At 38.5% G+C, this 21079-nt stretch overlaps 1 protein-coding gene across 6 annotated transcripts in view; it reads left to right on the top strand.

Annotated features, from left to right (window-relative positions):
- The window catches only part of ASCC1 (activating signal cointegrator 1 complex subunit 1), a 119614-nt gene that overhangs the window by 76359 nt on the left and 22176 nt on the right, over positions 1–21079 (top strand). For 3 of the 6 annotated variants that reach the window (XM_083364816.1, XM_083364817.1, XM_083364818.1), the window contains exon 10: positions 20556–20627. The exons of 2 other annotated variants lie outside the window; for them this stretch is intronic. In XM_083364816.1, the coding sequence (XP_083220942.1) occupies positions 20556–20627 (72 nt within the window). Of the gene's footprint in view, positions 1–10897; positions 10981–20555; positions 20628–21079 lie in introns of those variants that run through there. One more of the 6 variants, XM_083364820.1, reaches the window with a different exon arrangement.

Here is a 21079-nt window from a genome sequence, read left to right as displayed (position 1 = left end):
GACCACTCGGAGGCTCCAGCTGGTACAGAATGCAGCCGCGAGAGTTGTCTTGGGAGTCTCCCGGTACTCCCATGTTACACCTTTGCTCCGCGAGCTGCATTGGCTGCCAGTTGTCTTCCGGGTGAGGTTCAAGGTTTTGGTAATGGTTTTTAAGGCCCTACATGGCATGGGTCCGGAGTACCTCAGGGATCACCTGCTGCCGGCGTCAACTTGCCTCCGCCCTGTGCGTTCCCACAGAGAGGGCCTCCTCAGGGTGCCTCTGGTCAGAGAATGTCGGCTGGTGGCCCCCAGGGGGAGGGCCTTCTCTGTGGGCGCCCCGGCTTTATGGAATCAGCTGCCGGTTGAGCTCCGGATGGCACCTGACCTTCGCTCCTTCTGATGCGGTTTGAAGACCTACCTATTTGAACAAGCCAGCCTGGCCTGATGGGGGATGTGCTGGGGTTTTTATTGGGGATTTTTTACATTTTTCTACTGTTTTTAGTTCGGGCTGGTATTTAATTCTCTTTTTAATTTTTGTATTCTGTATTTTTATATGTGCCCTGTTCACCGCCCTGAGTCCTTTGGGAGTAGGGCGGTATACAAATATAATAAACTAAACTAAACTAAGAAAACAATTTAGTTATTTCAATACTGTTAACAAGAGTTAAACTTGATTTGAAGGATTTTTTTTTACCTTTCCCTTTAAATTCTCAGTACTTTTTATTAAAGGTTTTGAAAAGAAGATTAAAGTGAACAAGAACTAACAGAAAGTAATAAAGTAGATTAAAAAATAAAAAAGACAAGATGAGAAAAAGTGCAAAAAAGAATGAGGAAAAAAAATAGAAGCCGCTTTCAATTTTCTTTGCAACAAATAGGGAATACAATTACAAAATTACCTTTCACTATATGGTAACCAAAAAAGCTTACTTTTTTTCTATTATCTGTTTTCTCCATTCATCAAAGATATAATTCATGAGATCACTTATTTCCTGTTTCATGCAAAAAAAAACCTACAAGGTGTTTCCATAAATGCAGATCTGTCTTTTCTCTTAATAAAGAAAAACAGTTTTGCCATCTCTGCAAGTTCCATCATCTTCACCAACCATGCCTCCACAGAGGGCGGTACCGAGTCTGTTTTTGAGCCTGTAATAATTTTCTGCAGTTGCCATAGATACCAAGAAAGTCCCATGACTTTTCCCCAATATCTGTTTATCAATCTCCCCTGCCCCAGCCACCCCCCCCCCCAAAAAAAAAGCTCCTGGATTAGTTTATGTATTTGCATCCAAAACTTTCTGGCTTTTTTAAACATAGTAAAATAACACTTCATGTTGTTCACACTGTTTTTTTTATTCCCAAAGCAATTTTTAACTTGCTTTTCTCTTAAGACATTCATAGTAAGATATTCTATTTGCAATGGAGAAAAAGACAACGTAGATAGAGGAGCTACCAATCTTACATCTTCATCCTGAGTCAGCCTTTCCAAATGGCTCCCTTTAGCTGCTTAAGATGTCAACTCCTATAATTCTCAGCCAAGCATGGCTAAAAGTGAGAACTAACCTTGAAGCATATCTGGAGGACGAGATGCTTCTAAAATCTGTTATCCTCTATCAGCCAGCAGTTCCACTGCAGCGTCCCTGAAGCAATCAAGCAGTAAACTTAACAGTTCTCTTATGATATTGAAGTGCAACAGCTGGCTTGCTTTTATTTCAGATTTTTAAATTTGTACTGCAATAAATCTTGGAACTAGCTGGCATCTGGAATGGAAAGAGAAAAGGGCTGATTGCAGGTTTCTTGTAAATAATACACTGCATTTTTAAGAAATGGGGGAAAAAGATCTTAAAAGGCTAAGCATAATGCATATAAGGTCAGAGGATGTTATATTTTTAGAGGGAATAAGCTACTCAGTTGATTGTCCCCAAATAGTTCACTGATGCTTTTCTTGTATAGATTAAAATAATCTTAGGAATTAGCAGGCTCTATTAAAAATGCCTATTAATGGCTATTCTATATCATCCTTTACTTAATGTTCTGCTTCAAAATTGAGATTTTTCTTAATAGCTTAGGTCCAGATTTGGCCAAGATAGTAAAGGAAGCCAGTATTTGGATAATACAGTAGTCTGGAAGTTTTAATACAAGACAGTTTTAAATGGCGTTGGCAGGAGTGTTGTCAAAACATACAAGACAAAACACACTGGCCGCAGAAATGTGATTAAAGCCTCACCTCTTTTGTATATGTGATACATACATTAAGGAGAGGGCCTTCAATTGCGCTGCTGCAACGATTATCTTGATTTTTAAAACCTTTCCTGTAGATGCTACTACAAGTGTTCCTTTAATGAAATAGTAGCTCACGGAATGTTAGATATTTAGAAGAAGGCTTCAGATTTTATTCTTTCCCAAACATCTAATTTTCTATATGTGGGGCACTTTTAATTGCTCTCTGAACGTTGCTTTTTCACATTGCATTCTTAATTGAATCAACTTGAAAAAGGTGCTTATTCCTGGAAAAATATGGCTAGCCTTTGGAAGAAGAATAAAATTATTGGTCTGTTTATAAAAGCAACAATTATTCTGCATATACAAGTGCACTATGATGACCATACCATTTGGATAGAAAATGAGATGTGTGCAGTTGTGTGCTTGCTTTCCTTGGTTGTTTACTGGTTGGAAGCAAGATAAAAGTTCTTGTGTTTAAGCTGATGTGTAGTAGCCACTGTTAAAAGTAAGCAAAAAAGATTACTGAGGGGTCCTTGGTGCTCTCTAAGCTTGTTTGTTTTCTCGCAGACATTTCCTTACCCAAACTAGATAATATCATTAGTGCTGCATTGATGATGTTACCTTGATTGCCTAACGAATTGTCTGCAAGGAAAATAACCAAGCTTAGAGACTAGCAGGGACTCCTCGGTAATCTTACTTTTAACACTGGCTACTAAATGCCAGCTTTTAAGCACGAGAACTTTTATCTTGCTCCCATAAACGTTTGAACTTAGAACACCCTGTGCCAGAAGCACCTTATTTGGACAGCTGTTACTTAGTACTTTCCCTTGTGCCAGAATTTAACGCAAGAATGAGATCCTGAAAAGGTCACTCCTAGATGATCTAGAAATTGAGAAGGAGCATGGGGGAAGTTATTAATTGTGCTTCCGTTACTGAAAGTCAAATTCTAACTCTGTGTTTAATGGTCAGGCTAAGTATGTTGCCCCTATGACATCATGCCCTTTAGTTTAAAGGCTTCCAAATTATGGTTCTTGTTATATTTGTCTCTCCTTGAAATGTTCCCCTTTCTTCTCAGTTCTTGACCTTAAAGTTGTGCATTCCCTTCAGTTCTTAGTGAGAATGGTATTAGTGTTCCTAGGAGCCAAGGTGGCACAATGATTAGAATGCAGTATTGCAGGCTGACTCTGCCCACAACCAGGAGTTCGATCCTTACCGGCTCAAGGTTGACTCAGCCTTCCATCCTTCTGAGGTCGGTAAAATGAGGAGCCGGGTTGTTGTGGGGCCCTATGCTGACTCAGTAAACTGCTTAGAGAGGGCTGTAAGGCCCTGTGAAGCTGTATATAAATCTAAATGCTATTGCTATTGCTGCACTGTCCTGCTGAAATTCTTCTCTTGGCTTGATTTAAATCTTGCATTTACAGTTTAGATCCCTCACAACTCTCTGCCGGAGAAAGCAGAGAAAGAAAGTAGATTAAAGATGTAAAAAAAATAAATCTGTCCATATGGCTGAGAATATATGCACATCGAAAGAAAGCAAAAGATTATTGGCTAAATGTTTTACAAGAGCTAATGAGTCATGGCCCATAGCTATGATAGTCTACTATGTTGTAACTTCCACGTTAGTAAATAAAAGCAACCTAGTTGTAGGACACATTTTAGTAAGGCATTTATTTTTGCAATGTCGTATATCTGTATAATGTATAAGGGAAACAGCCTGGATCAAAATACAATAGTTAGATTAACGGCTGTCTACATAATACTGAGCAGATTTAATTTCTTCTGGTAGCCCATCTGACGGGGCAGTGTTTTATGGCATTCTACCATGACCAATATTTTTTTAAAAAATTGATAATGCTTAGCTTGCCTAATAATGAACCTAACAGGCTATACAGCCTGATTTGCCAACTATTTTGTAATGCCCATGTTGTTAATGCTAGTTTAGCCATATAAATTTGATGGTTTTAATTAATTGCAACATTATAAGCAAATGCTAAGTAAAGCTTGCATACTGAGCACAATCAAGCTTGTGACACCAATGTTGCAGATTGGTTATGAATGGTGTACTTCGCATAAATCTAGGAACTGAGCGTTTGTAAAATCTGTCTTTGCTGTCTCTTTCCCACAGTATGGCAGAGATAGGGAATCTAGGACTGGGTCCTGTTATACATTGCAGAATCCACTCTCATATTTCCATGGGGCAATATAAACTAGATCCAAGCCAGAATATGACCAAAGAGGGTTAGGGAAACATACTTCAATCGTAGGCATGAGAATTGCCACTCCTGAGAATGGATTGGTTTTGCTTTTTGTGATTCAGGGTCAGCCTGTGGGTTCGGCAGTTGGGTCGGACGACTCAGAGGAGGAGGAGGGGGGTGTTGAATAGCTTGCTGAGAATAATATTGAGGCTCCACAGAGCCCTCAGCCAGGCCCCTCCCACCTGGTCACGAAGCAGACCCAGCTGTGTGAGCCTGACAGCGTGGATGAAGATGACCCACAGCTGGCCCTGTTCAAGGACGCCCGACGCAGGAGGCAGTCAATCAGGAGTAAACAGAGGAAGGCAATGGGGCACCTTGGAAGGAGGCAGAGAGAAGCCACGCCCTGAACTGTATAAAAGGGGAATGCGTGGGAGGGCTGGTTTGCTGAAGGCAACCGCTTGAATAGCTCCTGTTTCATGGTTCGTGTCTTGTTCTGTTTGCTTTTGTATCCATAAATTTGGCAGGCTTAGTTCAAGCCTCTTGCCTTCTTGTAAAAGGGGTTGTCCCTGTCTTTTCTGCAGGGCCGGTAGCAGGCTGGTACAGAACATCTCTTTGACTTTTCAGTTTTGGATGTTAAATCAAGTAGTCTTCGGCTTACAACCATTTATTTAGTGACCGTTTGAAGTGACAACGGTACTGAAAAAGGAGTTCTGACCGTATTTTCACATTTATGACCGTTGCAGGGACATGTTACCAAAATTCTGCTCTTTGGCAACTGGTTCATATTTATGACAGTCCTGGAAACATGTGATCACCTTTTGCCACCTTCTGACAAGCAAAGTCAATGGGGAAGCCAGATTTACCTAACAACCACGTTACTAACTTAACAACCGCAGCGATTCACTTAACAACTGTGGCAAGAAAGGTCGCATAATGGGGCAAAACTCACAACTGTCTCACTTAGCAACAGAAATTTTGGGCTGAATCGTGATCGTAAGTCAAGGATGACCTGCAGTCCCGTCAAATTAAATAAATTTGTGTGTCTGTGTCTGTGTAATGAAATTTAGCCTTTGACGTAGCTCTTAATTCCATTAAAGGAAATGGGTTCATCTCTCACCATAATAGCATTAATAAATACATCTCTTAAAAAACATATGAATGGCTACCATTTGATGTTACCGAGGAAAAACAGAGCACTTCATTACATTATTTGTGAAACAGCAACTGTTTATCCTTTCCAGAAACATAGATGTTTAGGTTTCACTGATTGGGGCATAATGTATGCAGGACGCAATATATCCCATAATATCCCTTCACAATGCAGTGATTTCTCAATCAGGTAATTAAAATAAGATACATTGCTTGCAGGCTTATTTTAAAAGGTGGGGTATAGAACAAAGAGGTAGAAGAATGAATGTGAATTACGTTTTGTACCATCCCTGACTACAAAGACTTGGTTAGAGAATAGCATTTTTTATTAGAGTAGCTGTGTAGAAGAAGTCAGAATTATACTCCTATAATACCACTTTATGTACTATCAAAGATTATATCCATTTCTGATTCCTGCATAATTAAAGGATTTTTATAGTAAAAAGCATTCAAGAAGTTGCAGTAAGAGATTGCGACCTAAAGAAAGAAACACAGTTAATGCTTTCATTATGCAGAGACAGGAAGGTTAAAGGGTGGATAACTATATAAATATTACAGTAGAATTTAAATTTTTGATGGAGGACTGATTTAAATTAACTGAATATATAGTGGTAAGAAAATTAGATAATTCTGAAGAGAGGCTCAATAGAATATTTATGTCTTTTAAGTGACAGGAATGCAGAATAAAGGGAGATTTGATTCCAGAAAGAATTAAATAAGAGACTCAGTAAATACATATATAGAGAGGAAAAAATTTTATGAGATTAATCTGAATGATAATGTCTTGCATTATTTGTTCTCCCATGATGATTACCTATAAACCTGACTGTTCTGAGATTATCACCATTTTATATTTTGCTAACGTTATCGACACTGAGAAATTTCTGAATTCAAATTCTAATTTTCCCCATATTCTCTTTACTTCTGGAGTTTCCTTTCTGAAGTGTTTCTTCAGTGCTATAATTGATTTACAGTTATCCAATAGATCTTAGATACCAATGCATTTTGGATTTGAAATAGAAGCAAAATTTGGGGAAAGTGAAAGGTTCTTTATTCATTTTTGTTATCCAAATTTAAGTGAAATATGATTAAGTCTATAGAACCAAATATTTATTTTTTAACTAGTACAGGTGCCATTTTATGCATAAATTCACTGATGGTACAAATATAATGCTATACATATTCTTGATGCTTCTCCTTTGAATAGCACACCTTAAGTGTCACTCACAATGTATCTCAGATTTTTAGCGCTTACCCAAAAGTGTTATTTGAGTATTGTCTGCAAATAACCTTGAATACATTTACTGCAGAAATGTGACAAACATGCCCCATGACAGGCATATATATATATATAGCAAGAAGCATTTCAACAGCTTAAAAAAAAAGATACAGACGATGATAAAAGCCATTTATATTATTTGATCTGAAACCCTCATAGGTATTTTTAGCTCCTTACACTGCTTATTCTTGAAATAAACCTTTTTTCATATAAAACGCAAACTGTGGCACAAACATACCAGTCAACTGTGTGGAAGTCAAGAAAATAAAAGTGCTTTTATGGACTATCAGTAGGACAACGTCAAACCATCTGTGGAACAGAGGAATGTTAAATATGACTGTTAGAAGTTACAACAGCACTGAGAAAAGTGATTTAAGACCATTTTCCACACTTACAACTGTTGCAGCATCCCTACGGTCATGGGATCAAAATTCGGACACTTGGCAGCTGACTCCTATTTATGATGGTTGTAGCTTGCCGGGGTCATGTGATCACCTTTTGTGACCTTCTGACAAGCAAAGTCAATGGGACAATCAGATTCATTTAACAACCGGGTTACTAATTTAACAACTGCAGTGATTCCCTTAACAACGGTGGCAGGAAAGGCCATAAAATGGGCCCAAACTCACTTTAACAGTTACCTTGTTTAACAACAGAAATTTTGGACTCCAAATGTGGTCGTAAGTCAAGGACTGCCTGTATAGGGAACCATTATGGCCTTTGTGTAATGGCTTTAATTGATAGTAATTAGGTAGCAATCAGGGACGCGGTGGCTCAGTGGGTTCAGACGCTGAGCTTGTCGATCAGAAGGTCGGCAGTTTGGCGGGTCAAATCCCGAGTGCCGCATAACAGAGTGAGCGCCTGTTACTTGTCCCAGCTTCTGCCAACCTAGCAGTTCAAAAGCACGTAAAAAATGCAAGTAGAAAAATAGGGACCACTCCGGTGGGAAGGTAACAGCGTTCCGTGCGCCTTTGGCGTCTAGTCATGCCGGCCACATGACCACGGAGACGTCCTCGGACAAGCGCTGGCTCTTCTGCTTTGAAACGGAGATGAGCACCGGCCCCTAGAGTCGGAAACGACTAGCACGCATGTGCGGGGGAACCTTTACCTTTACCTTATAAAGAGTATACAAGTAAACAAGTGATCAGTTTCTCGGCTTTTGTGATGCAATGAATGAGGTAATAGTCTGCCAGGAGTAGGTACCCCCCTCCCCCCAAAAGGAGTAAATGGGTTATTTCCAAATTAAGGTCATGCCAGATGAGGTTGGTTACACATGCATTGGTAATCAACAAATCTGTATTCGCAATCCATCCTTATTTAGGAAAAGTAAGTTTTTAATTTAGAACTAATTGTGGACTTAATTGCCTTTCATGCTGAGGCATTGATGATGCGTGTGCAAAATTGCTGTCCCTTAAATTAATAGGATCAACAATCCAGTTGCTCTTAAGATTTGTTTCTCACCTCTTTTACCTTAGAAAGAGGTGTGAGAAACACAATTATGTAACAGTTCATACTAAAAGAGCCGATTAAAGATAAAAATTGAAGAAAAATAAGCATAAACCTTAAAGATAAAGCAGTTTTGGTGAGTTGTTTAGGATTGCAGAATGAGCCACAACATTCAGAAACTTTTCAAAATGATCTAGGCCTCGGGTAATCATGTACACAGCAGAGTCTCCATTAACACTTTAGTACTCTTGTAATAAAATATGTATGCTTAGAGATGTTCCTGATTATAGCTGCTTAAAAGGCTAATTTGGTGCAGGAAACATAAAAATATAAAAAAAGGAATGAAAAAGGTTGGATGGGAGTAATTGCATGCCATCCTTAAAAGGAGCATGTTTCATGCTTTCAGGCCTTCAGAATAAAGCCATGTCATTGCTCTCCAAATTTTCATGGAATGCTACTCAGTACTGGAATGAGATACTCAGTCCTCTCATTTTTGGAGACCTGACATATCTTGTGAACTGAGAATGTTGCTTTTCTGTTGTACCTGTTCATTACTGAGATAGATTGATAGAAGATTACTCAGTTTTGCTCAGAAAAGCTTCTTCAGTATGGCTGAGTAATCAGTATCTGAAAAGAGTTAAAGGTGTCCCAGGTTTTCCAAGGAAAGTCTGAAAGCATTGATTTAAAGCGGGGGTCTCTGTATTTGGCAACTTTAAGACTTGTGGACTTCAACTTCCAGAATACCCCAGCCAGCCATGCTGAGGGGATACTGGGAGTTGAAGTCCACAAGTCTTAAAGTTGTCAAGTTTGGAGACCCCTGGTTTAAAGTGTGGCAGAGGAGGTCCCAGAGAATCAAAGTCATAGGAATGAATGGACAGTCAAAATCCTCCCTCTTAAAATATATATTGCATCACACAAACTAAAAAGGAGTGAGGTTTCAATCACTCTGGTTGTTCCCACCATTTTGTCACTACTGATGCACCACAGATGCTCCTGAATATTTCTCAAGGAAAGGGCAAATCAGCAAAAGCATACCAGCCAAGCTGCTTGCAGAGAACAGCGGTCTGATTGAAGAATTTTGGGAGTTGAAGTCCACACATCTTAAATTTGCCATGTTTGGGAAATACTGGTCTATCTGGACCAAGTCAAATGTTACAGTGGGAAGCATAATGTTCACAAATTGGATTAATCTCTGAGAGTAAAGTACATATCATTTACTAAACTGGTTAAATAGTAGTCACTCTGGCCATTTGTCATAACTTTATCCCAGAGGTGACAGTTTCTGAGCTGTAGCTCCTTATGTATCCAATAATTGTGGAAAACAACTAAGATCTCCAACTTGGCTTAGAAATCATTGTATTTGCCAAAGCAAAATAGAATAGAAATTCTACTGCGTGCAGGGCTGCTGGTTTGTTTATCAGTAAACAATAACAAGAAGGAGTTATACTAGCAGAAATCCTAGCAGAAATTCTCATTTTATGCAACACCCTTTCAGGTTTAAGAAAAGATTTAAGCAAGTGAAGTCAACAGGTTCTATAGGAGGCCCCATTTAAAACAAAAATATGTTTAATGTATCCCATGGTGACAAGATTGGATTCTTCTCTCCCTTGGAAGATTGTGCTAGGATGACTTTACAATGGATTTTACAATCTTTTGGTCCCTCAGATACTGCTACAGTAGTAGCCTTAGCCAGCAGGAGAGATATTGGTACTTGTAATCCTGAAGGGCGACGAAGTTTAAACCTTCTAATCTAGAGAAATGTTTGTGCTACAAATTGGAGGGGAAGAAGAGATCTTGGTAATTTACTGACTTATATTTAATTTAGCTTTTTAAAAAAAACAACTTTGGGAGTCCTGTTCTATAGAGATGAAGGGATGGTATTCTTTCTTCTTTTTTTCTTTCTGTGTAATTCCACCTTCTTTTTGTGAGATGTTTTGGCACATCTTAATCAGAGAACACCTGAGCCATAATTAAATGTTTGTATCTGTCATCTGGCTTTGAGAAGCAATTTGAAAAAGAGCAGCATGGTCATTTTGACAGAAAGTGTCATACATTTGCAGGATCTTTTGCTCTGGATCTGAATCAGCAAAGTCCTCCCTTTAGGCCTGCTATTGGGAGGTTTCCAGGCATAATTAAATGATGTCAGATAATTATTAGCATACCAAAGCCAGGAATCAAACTGAGTTAGACAAATGTATGTATTTTGTCAGTGAAATGTTCTTGAAAAACATATTTTGAATGTGGAATGTGGAATGAGAAATCAGAATGTATTAATTAAAGTCCTAGTGGACAATCACTTCAATATGAGCCAGCAGTGTGCTGCAGCTGCCAAAAAAGCCAACACAGTGCTAGGCTGCATTAACAGAGGGATAGAATCAAGATCACATGAAGTGTTAATACCACTTTACAATGCCTTGGTAATAAGGCCACACTTGGAATACTGCATCCAGTTTTGGTCACCACAATGTAAAAAAGATGTTGAGACTCTAGAAAGAGTACAGAGAAGAGCAACAAAGATGATTAGGGGCCTGGAGGCTAAAATATATAAGGAATGGCTCCTAGAATTGGGTATGTTGAGTTTAATGAAGAGAAGGATGAGGGGGAACATGATAGCAGTGTTCCAATATCTCAGGGGCTGCCACAAAGAAGACGGGGTCAAGCTATTCTCCAAAGCACCTGAAGGCAGGACAAGAAGCAACGGATGGAAACTAGTCAAGGAGAGAAGCAGCCTAGAACTAAGGAGAAACTTCTTGACAGTTAGAACAATTAACCAGTGGAACAACCTGAAGCGGTGTATGCTCCAACAGTGTAAGCTTTTAAGAAAAGACTGGACAGCTGTTTGTCCGAAATGGTATAGGGTTTCCTGCCTGAACAGGGGGTTGGGCTAGATGACCTCCAAGGTCCCTTCCAACTATATTATTATTATTATTATTATTATTATTATTATTATTATTATTATTATTATTGTTGTTGTTGTTGTTGTTGTTGTTGTTGTTGTTGTTGTTAGGGTTTATTTGTTCATTTGATGATAAGTTGATTTGAGTGCAAATTTTCTTTTCTTCTAAAATGAACAGGAATCCGATCTTTATGTATGTGTGCAAGAGAGAATATCAATACATTTATTTCTATCTGATTTATATCACAAGTGAACATAATACAATCATATTTTAGTTGTCAGAATAGTTTATTTTGAATATATAGCTGAAAATAGCAAGGGGACTGATCCTCAGAAATCTCTTGGATAATCCTGGAAGTTGAATAATTTAGCTCTAGAATAGGGTTTCCCAGCCTGGCAACTTGTAAGACATGTGGATTTCAACTCCCAGAATTCTCCAGCCAGCTCTAGAACTTTCTGCTTCTTGCTGTCTAATAAGCATGTTGTTCAGTCGCTTAGTCATGCCCAACTTTTCACAACTCATGGGCCATAGCATGCCAGGCCGCCCTGTCCTCCACTGTCTCCCGGAATTTGCCCAAATTCAAGTTCATTGCATCAGTGACATATCTAACCATCTCATCCTGTGCCGTCCCCTTCTCCTTTTGCCTTCAATCTTTCCCAACTTCAGGGTCTTCTCCAAGGAGTCCTCCCTCCTCATTTGGTGGCCAAAGTATTTGAGCTTCCGCTTCTGTATCTGTCTTTCCAAAGGTTGACTTCCTTTTGGACTAATGAGCATGAAAGGTCCCTAAATATATATTTGCAACACTGGTTTGGTAGAATGGTGACAGCAAACTCTATGGTTGTAATTGCAACAAAATTTTTAAATGCGAATTGTTCATCGGACTCTGTGTGTTTGTGTGTGTTGTATTTCCTCTTGCTTTCTGTTTTGTGAGGTGTTTTTTTTTCATTTAAACCATTTTCACTGCACATGTGAGTGTGTGTAGAATATTTTGCTTTATGCTTAGATTTAAGTGATTTTCAGATTCTTTTTCACAGCTTTATAATTCTAGGAATAAAACACTGGCTTTGTTCCATGTAGCAATTAAGGTTCATTAGCAAAACTATGTGGTACAGATGGCCAAAGCATACTATATCTGCACCCATCTGCTTCTTAGCCAGGCATGTCCGTTCTATTGCAGTCATGAGCTGTGAAATTCACCCCATTTATATCACTCAATCTTCTTTGTCCTATCAATCACTTTGATTTATTCCCTATCCCAATGTGCATTCCTTTTCCTCTCCTTCTTGCTCACACAGTAGCAATATCCTTAGGACCATATGTATTTCCAAATCCATGTAATTCCCAGAGGACTACCACCATGGACCTTTATTCTTCCTGACCTTTCTTTGATTTTAAACTGGCCTTAGCTATGTAAAAGATCTTGCAGTAGATGTAGTTCAGCTACTACTAGTTAAAAAGAATGGGTGGCCGATATGGCGAACATTGTCTTTGTCGATAAATTAGAACAAGATCAATGGGTAAACTGCTAATAGCTTATTTCTCCATTAGCTTGTGCTGGAATAAAGAATTGGATTTTGCCAAAATGTTCAGTGATGATTATGATATGCTATATTTTAAATAAAAGTAGTCTTTTCTAATTTCCTAGTTCTAGGCGTGTTCAACCTCAGCAGTGAATAATCCTACTGACTGGGAATTAAGGAAATTGTAGTCTCTTGCATATCCGGAGGCCAAGAGATTGGGGAATGTCCCAAGGGTGCTTTTTCTAAAAGACAGGTGGACTGCATATGTTGTTTCCCTTTGAAAACATTTCACTTCTCATCCAAGAACCTTCTTCAGCTCTGAAGAAAGTCCAGTTGCCTTTTGGGAAAAGTGTCTTTGGGACAACCATGACCCAGATCAGGGGTAGGCAACCTCGGCTCTTTTATGACTCATGGACTTCAACTCCACGAATTCTGGGAGTTGAAGTCCATGAGTCATAAAAGAGCCGAGGTTGCCTGCCCGTGACCCAGATGATTGGGAATCTCCATAGAGATTGAGGAATGCTGCTTTCTAAAACAATGTGATTGTGATGAATTAAGTTAGAACATCCTTATAAACCCATAGGGTTCATGAATTCCCATAAGGATTTCCCATCTTTAGAGCCTATTTTCTTTAATGTTAGATATTGCCTTACGGATTTGGTGAAATAGGCTATCCACTGCAGATAGTTGAAACATCTTTATAAATCCATTATGAATTCAAGGCAGAAACGACTTATAAAGAGCGGCAGTGGCAGTTATAAACAACAAGCATCCAAGTTTAAAAGTAGGGAGAATGGTGGTTTACAAGATATAATCTGAGCAAAGTCCCCACATAATACTAAGGTAAAGGTAAAGGTTCCCCCGCACATGCATGCTAGTCGTTTCCGACTCCTCCATTTCAAAGCTGAAGAGCCAGCGCTTGTCCAAGGACGTCTCCGTGGTCATGTGGCCGGCATGACTAGACGCCAAAGGCGCATGGAACGCTGTTTCCTCCCCGCCGTAGTGGCCCCTATTTTTCTACTTGCATTTTTACGTGCTTTTCGAATTAAAAGCCTCTCAGGTTTCTTTAAAGCTGTATTCCATATTGTAAGACTGTAATGCAGTATTTAGTCCAGTTTTTGAACCCGTCACACCATGTAACTTAATTTGGATCCTCCCTCTTCTCTTTTTGTCAGAGTGGCAGCAATAAAGATTATTTACTTATTCTCATAGGAAGAAGCAGTTAGAGGCTTATGGGAAACATTTAAATTGATACAAAAATATTGGTTGTCTTCAGTTGGATAAAGATGAATCAGAGTCAGTCAGCATCCCTCATAAAAATATGGCTCCAAAACATGCAGATCTGTCCTTCAGAACATAAATAATCCCTGCGGCGCTAATTTTTTTAGACGCTGAAAAAACTTTTGATCAATTGAATTGGTAATTTTTGATGAAAGTTTTAGACAAAATGAATTTTGGGGATAAATTTTTGCAACCAATCAGGGCATTATATCAAAAACAAACAGCCCGAATAATAGTTAACAATAGTCTGACAGAAGTATGTAATATTGAGAAGGGCACAAGGCAAGGGTGTCTGTTATCGCCCTTGTTATTTGTGTTAACATTGGAGATATTATTGGTAAAAATACGTAATTCGGAAAGAATTAAGGGTATACAGATTAGAGATCAGGATTATAGATTGAGAGCGTTCGCAGACGATCTGGTTGTTACAGTGACCCAGCCAGAGAACTCTGTTGTGGACCTGATGGAGATAATAATGCAATATGGGAAGGTTTCTGGATTTAAAGTTAATGTACAGAAAACTAAAATTTTGGCTAAAAACATGACAGCATCGCAAAAGACCCTTTTAGAAGGGTTAACTGGATTTGAGATTGTCAAAAGGGTTAAATATTTGGGGGTGTTTTTGTTGCCCTCTAATACAAAATTATATAAAAATAACTATGAAAAATTACGGGAAAAATCCAAAAAGAAATGGAGAGTTGGGAAAAACTGCAATTGTCTTTGTTGGGGCGAATAGCAGCAGTAAAAATGAATGTCCTGCCTAAATTTTTATTTTTATTTCAAATGATACCGGTTCTTAAGAAAGATTCCAATTTGGAGGAATGGCAGAGAGGTATCAATAAATTTGTTTGGGCAGGGAAAAGGCCACGAGTTAAACTTAAGATTATGCAGGATACTCGTGAAAGAGGTGGTCTTAAAATGCCTAACTTTAAATTATATTATGAAGCTGCTGCGTTAGCAGGTATAAGTGATTGGATTAATTTGACACAAGAGAGATTATTAAATCTTGAGGGCCACGACTTGCTGTTTGGCTGGCATGCATATTTGTTGTATGATAAGAAGGTAGATAATGTGTTTAGAGTGCATATTTTAAGACAGGCTTTGCTGAGAGTTTGGAAGAAGTATAGACATAAGTTAGATTGTAAGATACCATTGTGGGCAATTCCAAAACACGCAATAGAAAATATACATGCTGGTTTCAAACATGATGTGACTACGTACAAGGAGATTTTAAGCTTGGAAAGAAATGTTTGGTGTTTGAAGCCATATAGTCTCTTGCGAGACGAGAAGATTGTTCAAAATTGGTTTCAATATACTCAGCTACGGGCCAGGTGGAAAGAAGATCAGAAAAATGGTTTTACAATGACTGATGAAAATCTGATGAAGCAAATTAGAAATCAGGGACCAGCACATATTAAACGGATATATCTTGCATTGATAGAGATTGATTCAGAAACAGAACTTGTTAAGGATTGTATGATAAAATGGGCCCAAAACATCCAGGAAGTTATCACGATGGACACGTGGGAAAAGATTTGGGTGAGGAACGTAAAATTTACACAAGCTCAAAATTTAAGAGAGAACTTTTATAAAATGTTTTATAGATGGCATTTAGATCCTAAAAAGCTTGCAAGTATGTATCCGAATTATCAGCCAAAATGTTGGAGATGTGGAGATGAAGATGCAACATATTTTCATGTATGGTGGACTTGTAAAAAGATCAAGGTTTTTTGGATAAAAATTTGGTGGAATATGCAGAAGATTTTTAAGCAAAGGATAAAGTTTTGTCCGCAACTCTTTTTGTTGGGAATAATTACGGATGCTACGGTTGTGGACACTAAGTTGATGTTAAATTTAATTACGGCAGCAAGACTTTTGATAGGTCAGTATTGGAAGAAAGAGGAACTGCCGACCATAGAAGAGTGGACTTTAAAGGTCTCCGACCTGGCAGAGATGGCGAAGATTTCGGCCTATTTGAAAGATCACTCGCAAGAACGCTATATTATGGAATGGAGAAAATGGATTGAGTTTATCCAGAACAAGTATAGGGTTAAGAAGTTTCATGTAGCATTTGAATAAGTCTTCTTTCTTTTTTTCTTTTTCTATTTTAGTTTCTTTATATATATTTAATATTATTAAGGTTTGTCTTATCTTATATAAGCTAGAGAGTGATGGATTTTAGAGTTTATGGTTGTTAGTATATGGTTGTTTATGATTGTTTTTTTATATATACCTTGTATTTAGCTCTGGGAAGTCGGGGGGGGAGGGGGGGAGGGGGGAGAGGTAGGGGGGGAGGGAGGAGGGAGGGGGAGGGGGGATTCTTAAAGAAAAATTGTATGTTAAAACTTTTCAATAAATAATCCCTAGTAGATTTTCTAAGGGAAATCAATGAGTTGTGATGAGAAGCCAAAGGTTGCAGACAAAAGACCTTTCCTCTTTTCTGGTGAGAAAGTATCCAGGCTGACATGTGGAGCGCTCCATCAAGACAGAGACAAACTGAAGAGTTTAAACGCCTGAGGAGAGACGTAGCCAACCCCATGTCTGTTTGATAAAAACACTCTCTGAGTGTGTTTGTGGATATGTGGCATTGTATTCATTGTCTTTATATCTCCAGGACCGAAGGGCCTATCTCTGTGTTTCAACTGTTCCGCCCTCCCTTGTAAGCAAGTCTAAGACTTCTTGCTGTAAGGTTGAGTTGATATCTGGAGGAGATGCAGGATTTGAGACCCACGAAGCATCTAATTGATTTTACATTCAGATCCTAAAACGTTCTTCTCCTTGGACGAGGTCCTTTGCCTTTGCCACAGTGATGAGAGGACTTCACTCTTGTGGATGAACTGTAATTGCTAAGGTTTGTGTCTGCCAGCTTCCAGTGTTCGTCTGAATAGGGAGAGTTTTGTGCCATTCATCTCCAGTACTCCTATTCTAAAATGTAGTTGATATTTTTTTTCAACAGAGGGGATTCCCTCTGCACTTAACTGCAGGTGGGTGGATGGATATGGAAACATCATCATAATAATGAAACAATAATCATCTTTTTGGAGGGTTGTTTTGCTTCTTGCTGTTTAAGTGCAAACCATTAAAACGAACTGTTGTTCCCAAAATATCGCAAAATTGAAATTCTTCGCAAAGTAATTTGGTCCTTCCTTCCTTCCCATCTTTTGGGCCTTGCAAAGTCCATCAGAAATCTTTGAAACTGATCAAAGTAAGGCTTAAACATCTCAGCTTCCCCATTCCCTCTTCTGGATGTTTTTGCATCTTTTCAGGCAAATGTATTAATGTTTCTTATGCTTGCTGCCTACATGACAAGTGACTTAAAGATAGTCATTTGTCCTGGCTTGTCCAGGCTTTCAAAACTGAAGCTGCATGGCTAGTCTGCTAAGATCTTGATGCAGTATTAGCCCTGTGATTTATTATAACTGTTTCAAGGCTTAAAAATCAAAATATGGCATCACTTCTGGATAGAAGAGAAGGTATGCTTTGTCAAATGCCTTAAGTAGCATTGTCATGAGCTTTTTGTGAGAAAAAAAAAACTAGGCTTGAGGCTTAAAATGGATTTCAAAGGGAAGGTTTTTCTCCGCTGAACATTATGCAGCTTAAATGTTCTCTGCTAACATATGCATAAGCTCTCTAATGTTGGCTTGTAACAATATGTTTACTGTCCATGTTGTTAATGTTAGCCGTGGTGGTGCAGTGGTTAGAATACAGGATTGCAGGCTGACTCTGCCTATTGGCAGGAGTTCGATCCTGACCGGCTTAAGTTTGACTCAGCCTTTCATCCTTCCGAGGTGGGTAAAATGAGGACCTAGATTGTTGGGGGCAATATGCTGACACTGTAAACCACTTAGAGAGGACCGTAAAACACTATGAAATGTTATATAAATCTAAGTGCTATTTCTATTGTTATTTAGAAGTACCATGTTTTCCTGAAAATAAGACCTATCCTGAAGATAAGACCTGGCTTGAAATTTACACAGGCACCTAATATAAATCCTACCCCCAAAATAAGCTCTAGTTTTGGGGCGAGGAGCACGCATAAAAATCAAGCTAGGGCGGGGGTGGAGCTGCCCCACACACCCCATACCTGCTTACCTTAGGACCGCTGCAGCCAGACTTCCCATGCCCCAAGACCTGTTGCGCCACTGGCTGAGTTCTTGTGCAGCTGCTTGCGGCCACATGCCACATGGTGCACCTCGCCACTGCTGCTGCTCACTTCACAATGCCATGTGGCTCACTGCACTGCTCGTGCCGCTGCTGCCACTCGCAGCACTAGCATGGCGAGCAGTGCAGCATCCTGCTGCAAGCAGTGTGATGAGCCACATACCCTCTTGCTGAGAGTGGTGGCAGCGGCACAATGCACCATTGAAAAACTCAGACTGCAAATTTATTTATTTATTTATTTATTTATTTATTTATTTATTTATTTATTTATTTATTTAAATTCCATTTATATCCCGCCCTTCTCCGAAGACTCAGGGCGGCTTACAAGCTTAGCAGTAGCCTTCATTCTATGTACATGCCTGCTTATTAGGGCTTTCACACACACACCAAGCGGCATTATTACAAAGTCAGCTTAATTGCCCCCAACAATCTGGGTCCTCATTTTACCTACCTCGGAAGGATGGAAGGCTGAGTCAACCTTGAGCCTGGTGGGACGCGAACCTGCACTAATTGCAGGCAGCTGGTGTTACTTAAGGAGGCATTAGCCCACTGCTCCACCAAGGCAGTGAACTTGGGCAATGGCGCAACAGATGTCGGAGCATGGGAAGCCTGGCTGTGGCGGTCCTAAGATAAGCAGGTAAGACATCCCCCCTGCTGCCTCTTTTGGAGGCAAAATATATATATATAAGACCAGGTCTTATTTTCAGGGAAATACGGTAGAAAAGAAGATCGCTGGTGGCATTATTTCTCTCTGAGGCCAGCAACATTCCTTTTTGGCTCAAATTCTAGCTGGTAGAACTTGGACTTTTTGGGTCGCTTTGTTTTAAACAGATTCTGTTTCACATTGGTTTGCAATCTTCAGCAGACTGGACACCAATAGTTTATGTTCGACTCCTTTTAGGAATCTTTGGGCTTCTGTTAAATTAACACTGCTGCTGGAGATCAAAACTTTTTGTCTCCAGATCATCAGCCAATATTGTTCATTATCAAAACAAAACATCAACAGCCAGTGGTGTCTAGACCCATCTTAAGTTAACCTGTTATTACAACTTCTCCATCCCCAGGGAGAAGGGCGGTATATAAATTAAATTAACATAAATTAACATTAACAACTTCTCCATCTAAATTCTTCTTCAGAGTTCTCTTTTTAGAAAAAAAAACAAAAAAAGATCCCACATTTCTTCACCAACTCAGCAGCCCTCCTTCTTTCTCCTATGGGAAAATTTTCTTCTGGACAACCTGGCTGCCTCCTACTCTGGTTTTTATCAATTCATTGAAACAAGTGTTGGGGTGCCCAACTTCATGCCTCACGTGACACAAGTTCCTCTAGCTTGTGACATGCATGATTTAGGAAAGCCTCGTTTTGAACTTTGGTGAACTATAGCTAAAACATTTTCCTTTAAAGTTCTCTATCCTTACCTTACCTCATGAGTTCAGTTTCATCCTTATTCACCTCTTCCCTTCAAAGGGCCAAAATCTTAACCAAGCTTTGATGACTTGAAAAAGCAATAAACATTTCCTTCAGCTTGCTTCCATTTCCTTGTTGATATTATTTCCTTATCTTGAAATAAAATAAATAGTGTCACGCAACTTTTATTTTCTTCTGAATCTTCAACCTTATGGACTATGAACACAGATCTAAAAGGACATAAATAAAATACAGTAAGTATATTTACCAGAATGGAAGATGGTACTGAATTGTAAGACACATGCACACATATATCTCCATGGGAGATTACAGACAAAAGGTCATCTGTCATCATTATTGTATCATATTCTCGGAACACTGTCCCATTTTAAAGTTATTTTATCTGGGGAAATAACATTGACTTTCAGGAAATGTAGTAAAAGATCGTTTTTTTTCTGTGATACTTTTATTAAGTGTTTGTAAGTAAAGAAAAAACAAGAAAAGAAAATGGTGGCAAAAAAGGAGAATAAAACAAAATGAATGAACACAAAGTTTGAAACGTCTACAATACATTACAATACAATGCAAATTAGCACATGTATAAAAGGAAGAAGTTAGAAAACAGTTTGCATTTCTCTCTGTGTCTCTTTCTCTCTCTTTTAACAATTTAATAATTTTTGGGATTTTAATTTTTGTTAAATATGATCTGCCTATCTATTTTTCCCTTTTATTAACATCTGTATGTACTGTATATTTGTTGTGTATCCTGTGTGTATGTGTTTATGTGTATACATACACCTTGACATACGCTTACACACAATTGAATGTTAATAACATCAACAGTACAGATATCATTGTATTAAAACAATACAATGCATTAAAATTTTAACAATGTAATAGAAAAGAAAAATAAAAATAAACAGATTTTGCAATCCTCATAGAACTGAATAAGATTAAATTTGTTAGATAAAAATCTTAAATATTGCCTTTGATATAACTGAATGTTTTTTTAAAAAAATGCAGATTATTAATACTATCCAAGTAATAATGGAACAGCAATTGAAGATAGTGGAAATCATAAGTGAGAGAATTATGGTAATTTCTCTTCAAACAGTAAGATCTATCCTTATTTAATTGACCGATGAAACTTAACATACTAAGACTTTACATTAAGAGAAACCTAAAGCATTTGGTTTTAAAATAGTTTGTCAGAGCCCATCAATTAGGAATATTGTTTTAAATTAGAATGTGCATTTGCAGAACCCTCAAACAAACAAACAAAAAATACTACCCGGTCTTAATTCTATCATATTGGCTGAAAAATATGAAATCAAAAGCCCAAGTAATTTCAACAGCATCAGATTGAGAAAGTTTCCAAAATCAGATTGCTGTGCTCGTTAAAAAAAAAAGCCTCAGTGATTTTTACTTTATCCCAGGATGATGGGATATTGTAGAATGTCTCCTTTAGCTGACAACTCAGAACACCAAGTGTAGCTTTTGATAAGAAAAACAATGTACCCTCCCCTATTGTGAAGACACACCTAAGT

The sequence above is a fragment of the Vipera ursinii genome, assembly GCF_947247035.1.
Source record: "Vipera ursinii genome assembly, chromosome: 5".
NCBI classification, from domain to species: domain Eukaryota; kingdom Metazoa; phylum Chordata; class Lepidosauria; order Squamata; family Viperidae; genus Vipera; species Vipera ursinii.
This window is presented reverse-complemented; position numbering and strand designations above follow the sequence as displayed.